General features: G+C 38.2%; 1 protein-coding gene across 3 annotated transcripts in view; it reads left to right on the top strand.

The window, feature by feature from the left end:
* The window catches only part of LOC115072059 (ATP-binding cassette sub-family A member 8-like), a 15,620-nt gene extending 8,190 nt beyond the window's left edge, over positions 1-7,430 (top strand). Inside the window, exons 2-6 of one of the 3 annotated variants that reach the window (XM_029568380.1) lie at positions 685-723; positions 1,506-1,607; positions 3,110-3,314; positions 4,239-4,406; positions 7,297-7,430. In XM_029568380.1, coding sequence (XP_029424240.1) covers positions 1,512-1,607; positions 3,110-3,314; positions 4,239-4,406; positions 7,297-7,415 — 588 coding nt within the window. In that variant the 5' untranslated portion in view covers positions 685-723; positions 1,506-1,511 and the 3' untranslated portion in view covers positions 7,416-7,430. Of the gene's footprint in view, positions 1-684; positions 724-1,505; positions 1,608-3,109; positions 3,315-4,238; positions 4,407-7,296 lie in introns of those variants that run through there. The other 2 variants (XM_029568379.1, XM_029568381.1) reach the window with 2 other exon arrangements.
* The last annotated feature ends 704 nt before the right edge of the window (positions 7,431-8,134 follow it).

Here is an 8,134-nt window from a genome sequence, read left to right as displayed (position 1 = left end):
AACATGTAACATGAAGTGAGTAGGGGATCTAATATGATAAAACATATTGTATAAAATTCACAAAAATTCCATTAAAATTATTTTTAAAAAACATTTAGTCTGACCAGTGGGAAAGTACTTTCTCTAAAAGCCTGGAAAATGAACCACCAAGATCCAAGAAGGCCAGCCTCTTCTTCCTCAAGTGCTACTCCAGTTCTGCAAGAGTCTGTGTGCTTGGTCTACCATGAGATGATGTGGAGTGGAGGAACCTTAGGGTAGCTGGCAGGTGGGACCAAAATTCTTGGAAAAAAATTGATGCTTATCATCTGGCATGTGTTCATTCTCAGGAGAGCAAGACCAGTTTGTGTGCTTGGCACCTTCCCATGTGGTCAGTTACCTTCCCTTCCCTCTATCACTCTGTGATGCAAGCTGGGAGACTTTGTCAAGACACTGCTATCATGATGTTTGACCCTCTGGCTCTGGCCACCAAAACTGTGACCCAAATAAACCTCTTTACAAAGTACCCAGCCTCAGATTTTTTAAATTATATAAATATTTTTAAAATATAAAAAAAAAAACACTAAGAAAAGGCCCCTACTGATAAATTGGCATCGTTCCAGCTAGCATTAAAATTTTAGATGTATTTTAGATGTATCAATTGGGGTTGGGCACCCCACGATCACTTATTCTCTGCATTTTAACCAGATGTGACTCTCCATTGCAAAAAGAAGCTTCTTTGATGAGGTGTGAGAACTACGTTTAACCTGTGGGTTTGAATAAGTTTCTAGAACATGCTTAGAACATGGATTGGATAAGCGAAATGGCAGTAGTAGGCTTCCCTTCACAGTCTATTGTCTCTCCAGTCACAGGCATTTTGCTAGGTTTATAGTATCAGGCCTGAATTCCATCGTATTGAGTGGACCTGAAGTCAGCTTTACGAAGTCACATCTTAATGGCTGCTGGGAGAGGAAGAATCATTTTTCTCTAGGGATGAGCTACCCAATAAGTTATCCAATCCCAAGGGGTCAGTTCTAAACACATGTACATACTGGCACCACTAAATGGACCCAGAAGGTTGTTTACACATATATCTGTGTATATATATATATATATATATACACACACACATGTGTCTAACAATAATAACTAAAGGTCAGGAAGCTGAGAGGGACTCAGGGGGAGCAACAGGAGTAGTGGAGGTGGAGAGCAAGGGTGGAAATGATGTCAATACAGTACTCATGTATGAGATTCTCAAAAACTTTAAATTAAAAATAAAAAGTAAAATCATTAATGAGTCACTTCCATCTCTGTCGAGCAGACTCAAGGGTGAATCTCAAGCTGAGTGATGTTAAGTCAATAGTTGGCAAAGTGCATCCTAAATAAATGATGCGTAGTATCTAGATTTGGGGAAATGATAAGATTATTTAGAACTGTAGGGTCATCGGGCTATTGTTTGTTTGTTCACAGGATATTTGTTTTATTAAACACTTTACTTTTATTTTCTTCTCGTCTTTCTCCTAAAATAGAGCAACATGAGTAAGAGAAAGATAAGTGTGTGCCAACAAACTTGGGCCTTATTCCAGAAGAATGTTCTTAAGAAATGGAGAATGAAAAGAGAATTCTTAATGGTATGATCCAATAACGATGCCTTTCTCTGCTGATGATAGAAAAATGTGTTCTGCCTGAGACGTATCTATATGTTTTTGTATATATCAGTCCTCACACCAAAAATAAATGAATGAAGTGGCCTTATACAGCAGGCCACTGTTACTGGCCACGAATCTGTTTGAAGGTATTTCAGTAAGAGCACTAAAGGTGGCCAGAAAATGAGAACTCAGTAACTTGTTTAGAAGCCCATGGTCTCACTTTATTCACTTACTTTACATGTTTTCACTCAGAGACCCAAGGGTTATAATGGCAATATTCTAAAGCTACAATAAACAAATCAACCCACAGAAATAAGCAACTGGATTTTTATCTTTTGAATTTCTTTCTCACTTAAATAAAATAATTTTCTTCTCCCATCACTTGGGAGGCAGAGGCAGATGGATCTTTGTGAGGTCAAGGCCAGCCTGATCTACATAGTGAGTTCCAAGTCAGCTGGTGCTCCAAGGAGACCCTGTCCCCAAAAGGCCAAAGGAATAGGCCTGGATTTGTCACAAACCACTGAGTTTATCTCTTCATCCTCTGAGTTGATTCCATTGGAAACGTGAATAAAAATCTCTCCCAGGACTGAAAATATATAGATTCTGTAACATGAATGCATGTGTGTGTGTTCTCCTAGGGCTCAGACCTGGTGGCCCATACTAAGCAGGTGTTCCACCTCTGAGCTATACCCTCAACCCTATTTTTAAAAATATTTTATTTATTTTTATTTTATGTATATGAGTGTTTACCTACATGTATATAGGTGCGCCTGTGCTGTGCAATGCCTGCAGATGTCAGAAGAAGGCATCAGATCCCCTGAAACTGGAATTAAGAACAGTTGTTAGCCACCATGTGGGTGCTGGGAATCAAACCTAGGACCTCTGCGAAAGCACCCAGTGCTCTTAACCACTGAGTCATCTCTCCCGCCCCCCATGGCTAGGATTTATAACCACCAAAGCAAGATGGGATTCCAAGCACCCACATGGTAGCTCACAACCACTTATAACTTCAGTTCTGTGGGTTCCCACATGTACACAGTGCACATATAACTCATGCAGTCTCGAAAATATACATAAATTAAAATGTAATTAATTAATAGAACTGGATATACAATCACTGTATCATTACTAAGTGATCAATGCCTTGGAACTGCCTCCTGAACATACAAATTCCCAGCAAATAAAATGCATAGTGAATGGGTCTCCAAGGTGATACTGGCGGGTAATAATATAAACAACTTGGTCTGTTGCATTTTGTACTTTCTCATGATTAGCACCTGCTTTAGCACTGGTACTGAGGCTCAGTACATTTGAATTCCTATAATAGCTCACGGAAATTATTGCTGAATTTGTATTACTCATATTTCATGTGATTCATATTGTGAGATACAGTGAAATATTAAAAAGGAACAAAGACAAGTTCTATGACAAAATGCTCATAATTTGGAAACATAATTCTCTACTGTTTTCCTTGGGTTATGTAGGAATGGATAAACTCATTGCTCCTTCTACTATTTTTGTACCTATATCCTAATGGCCATCAAGTTACTGATTTTTCTTCACTGCCTACCATGGACTTGGGGCGGGTAGATTCATTTACAACATCTAAGTTCCTGATAGCGTACTCTCCTGTCACCAGCACAACCCAACAGATAATGAAGAAAGTAGCTGATGTCTCCTTCATGACAGGTAAGTTTTTAGTAACCCAGTTAACAAAAATATATGGTACTGTCATAGTTAGCCTCAGCTGTCACCTTGACTTTAAAACTAGAGTCTTCTGGGAAGAGGGAACCTCATCTGGAGAACTGGCTTGATAAGAATTGGCTGTGGCCATGTCTGTAGGGCATTTCTTGATTACTCATTGATGTAAGAGAGCCCAGCCCACTGTGGTTGGTACTATGCCTAGGTAGGTGGGCCTGGGCCGTATAAGAAAGATAGCCAAGCAAGTCAGAGGGAACAAGTCAGTAAGCAGTGCTTCTCCATGGTTCCTGCCTCAAGCCACTGCCTTGAGCTCCTTCCTTGGTTTACCTTAATGATGGACTATAACATGCAAGCTAGAATAAACTTTTTCCTTCCCAAGTTGCTTCTGAAAAGCATGCTCTCTCATAGCAACAGAAAAGCAAACTAGGACAGGCACTGAATGCAGTATCTGCAGGAAAGACTCTTTTAGTGATGTCAACATAGGGGCAGTATGTATTTTTAATTTTTTCCATTCTTTTCCAAGCTTCTTAAACATATTATTAGGGTTCATAAAGGAAAATAATATTATATAGTTGCTTCCACTCACTATAAACCAATGCCTAATATATATTAAAGTTATATATCTCTAATATGTATATATATATATTAAAGTACAAACTTTAACTGGTATGAAATTTTGTTATGAAAATTGGCTCAATGATCACAACATTTACAATAAAATAACTAATTTTTATGTTCCTTTTGACTGCCTAGATAGAACTTTAGAAATATTTCCCCCAACATTTTAGTGTCTGATGTATTTGAAGCCAGTAATTGATTCCATATACTCTCATAAAGAACTCTAATAAAAGTCATTAAATTTGACATCTTAAAGTGTTTCTCAATAATTACTAATTCCCCCCCTCTTATCAGGTGAGAAAGAAGTCTTAGGACTTTCGGATGAAGAAAGTATTAAAGAAGTAACAGCAAACCATCCCGATGAAGTAATAAGAGTCATCTTTTCTGATACATACTCGTATCACATGAAATTCTTGCTCGGACAAAGAATCCCAATAAGGAAGGAACACAGGGACCATGCAGGTATTTCCAGATATATAGTCCCACTATTCTCTGTTTCAATTATGGCTTGATTCATTCATGGAAATGGTTGCTATTATGTCAAACTAGACACTCCTATAAGAGGAGTATTCATGTTTGAGTATACTGACATGGTCCATATATGACTAATATATATGCTCAGATACATATATATGTTTATATGTGTATATATATATATATTATACAAAGATAATGTGTATATACATATATATATATATATACTATCTGTAATGTGCAGCTATGGTTGTTAAGATAAAACACAGTTGTTTTGGCTAAAATAGGACAAATTTCCCTTTAAATGCTTAAAGCCACATGAAAGTTAAAGAGAACTTTACGAAGTCCCAATAAAAGGACTCTCATCTCCTGAGTAAGAGGTTATTGATGCTCTGTGCCAACCTCCTGAGTAAGAGGTTATTGATGCTCTGTGCCAGCCTCCTGAGTAAGAGGTTATTGATGCTCTGTGCCAACCTCCTGAGTAAGACGTTATTGATGCTCTGTGCCAACCTCCTGAGTAAGAGGTTATTGTTGATGTTATCTATGTACTTTTCTAGTCTCAGAAATCATGAAATATGGATTCTAGTTGTAATATGAGAACAGATCAGAAGATCTTGAGTTAAGCAAAGCCAACTCTCCTCCATTAAGTTGGAGTCTGCGGGGGTTGTATAATCAGCAAAAGTAGACAAAAAGATCACTTGCTGCTATCAGGGGAAGAATAAAAAGATGTTTCCTAAGGTTCTAAGTGATAATAAGATAATTCATCTTTGAGTGATTATAATTCTCAGTTCACCTTCTTTTGGGTTTGGAATTCTTTACTTCTTTGCCCACTTGATCTAGGAAATCTCATCTGAAAATATAATCAAGTGCTCCTTGGCTGGCTCAGCAGTGGGGTGCTTGGCAGAAAGATTATACTTTCCTGGAAAAGTACAACTTCAACTTGGGTACAAAGATAAGATATCTATCTCTAAATGTAAACTCATTATCCAGTATGGAAAGATAGGACATCATAATGAGAGTCTTCATGAAGGAAAATCAGTTGAATAAATTATATCTTCTTCAGTGGAATGTGAAACTAGAAATATAGGGGTCTGGAGAGATGGCTCAGCAGTTAAGAGCACTGGCTGCTCTTGCAGAGGACCCAGGTTTGGTTCTCAGCACCCACATGGCAGTTAACAACCATCCATAACTCCAGTTCCAGGGGATGCCTCTTCTGACCTCCAGGGGCATTGTATGACACGGGTGCACTTATATACATGCTGACTGCACATGTTTATGGGAAGGTGTGTGTAAAGGGTGGGATTTTAGTACTAGTAAGAGTAAAAAGAACTAACTAAATTATCACTAAGACAGTATATAAATGTGTTGTTGGGGTCAGATTCCTTCAGAGTGGGATTCTATAATCCAAAGAAGAAAACATAGGGCTACTTATATAGATTTCAAAATCATTAAATGTAACAAATGAAACAAAGTGCAGAATGGTCAGTAAAATGAGACCTATAGTTTAAACAGGTGTTAAAAGGTCCTAAAATTACGTGTATAGTTTAGGGATATACACTGTGTATCATACAAACATGAAGTCATCAGCTTAGTAGGTGCCTATGTCATAGAAAGCACATCCTACTCTGTACACGGGCACATCCAACTGTATTTGTGATTATTTTTAAAGCCGGACAATGAATATACACATGTCTCATATTTTTATATCCTTTGGGGAGATCAAACATTTCAACTCAGTATAATATGCATGTTTTCCTGTGCTCCATTATAACTCATCTTATTAAGGAATGTCCTTTTTATCTAGCTTAATATTCAGTGAATTAGTAGTTCTCTCTCTCTTTTTTTTTTTTTTTTTTTTTTTTTTGTTTTTTAGCCCCAGCTGTACTGGAACTCACTATGCAGACCAGGCTGGCCTTGAACTCACAGAGATCCACCTGCCTCTGCCTCCAGAGTGCTGGGATTAAAGGCGTGTGCCACCACGCCTGGCTAGTAGTTCTCTTTTTAAAAAGAGATGAAAATTTCTCTTTAAAAGAAATTCTAAACAGAAACATAGACTTTCAGGCCTCTGGGAACTTGCTCATGAATTTGCAACAATGGTGACAGCATGTACAAGACCCATGCTGGCTCAGTCAGAACAAAACCCAGCATAGAATGAGGGTAAATGGGAAGCAGGTCCCAACATTAGCCAAGGAACTATTGGCAAATGATTACTGTGCTGTGAGAGACAGCAGATATTCTCTAATGGAGATAGGCCGACTAGACTCCAGTGAATGAACTTACACCGAGGGACGTCTTGTACAAATGCTTGACCAGGTAGGTCTTAACATATATGACAGAATACCTGAAATCTGGTTGGGGGGTACTACAGGGAGTGGGGAAGGGGAAGGAGTTTAAATTTAATAAGATGTATCACATGAAATGTACAAAAACGCAATAAAAATTTGTCAGTCATAAAAAAGACATTCTAAATGACCTAATCTAAGCGTAATAAACTGTGCTATTCAAGCTTCCACTTGTTCATTATGCCTGTGTTGTGATTAATGTTGGAATAAACCTTAGTTTTTCAATACATGTCATATCATGCTAACTTTGAGAACATAATATCTTGATTCTAAAATACAAAATCAGAAAAGATTACCACAAATTTCTTGATTAGAAGAGAAGAGCAGAAGCAGTTTGAGAGAGTTTGGGAGGACAATTCAAGGCAGAAGTTTCCCTGGGAGAGCTCTGCCTGACTCAAGTTGAGAATCAAGCCTATAATTTATTTTACATAGGTCTTTAAGCACTCGGAATTGGAGTGATTTTGAAGTCTGGTGTTTGCTTTAATCAAGGCTGAAATAATCCATAGTTATGTCTATGGTTTCTTTTTTCTACAAAGCTCCTTGTTTTGAAACATTTGAAGATACCGACTGTCTGGTGTCAAAGTTCTGGAAGTCTGGGTTTATGGCTCTTCAGGCTGCCATCAACGCTGCCATCATAGAAGTGAGTACAAAATGATAAACGTGTACTCACGTTAAGACTAATTAAGGCTATCAGAGGCACAGAGAGATTCAAGGAAGGAAATATAGATGAACAGCCTCATTCTCACATCTACTCATTCATGTCTTCAGTATAAAGTCATGAGGTTGCTATGTCTTATGAGAATAGAGACATAAATGGAGAGAAAATACCCTCTCCATGATCTCAGCCTTCATGGGAAGCCATGAAGGTAATCAGGAAAACTGGGGCTGCAGAGATCGCTCAGCCGTCAAGAGCTCTTATTGCTCTTGCAGAGGACACAAGCTCGGTTTCCAGCACTCACATCAAGCAGCTCACAACCACTGTAACTTTGGCTCCAGGAGATCTGATTCCTTCTTCTGGTCTCTGCAGGTACCCAGACACAGACACACACATATGCACATAGAATTTAAGTATAAAATTGATAAAAATCAAAAGAAAATTATTGAAGAATATATAGGCTATAATAAAGACAAAGAAAGTTCTTGTAAGTAAACAAGCAAAAAGTTTCTCAAGGTAGCACACCATGGAATAATTCCCAGTTGGAATAACAGCTGAACTCAAAACTTGGACGTGAGGGGTCTGTTGAATATACAAGGTCATAAAAAGAACTAAAAACAAACCCTAAAGTGATGCTAGGTGGGAACAGGCAGAGCAAATTTAGCAATTGTAGGTAGCTTGCAGTGACTGGACTACAGGGGGCCAGTGGCAAGACCTCG

Source organism: Nannospalax galili, unplaced genomic scaffold (genome assembly GCF_000622305.1).
Source record: "Nannospalax galili isolate Female #2095 unplaced genomic scaffold, S.galili_v1.0 scaffold781, whole genome shotgun sequence".
In the NCBI taxonomy this organism is placed as follows: Eukaryota; Metazoa; Chordata; class Mammalia; order Rodentia; family Spalacidae; genus Nannospalax; species Nannospalax galili.
The sequence above is the reverse complement of the archived record's forward strand: the minus strand, read 5'-3'. Positions and strand labels throughout refer to the sequence as shown.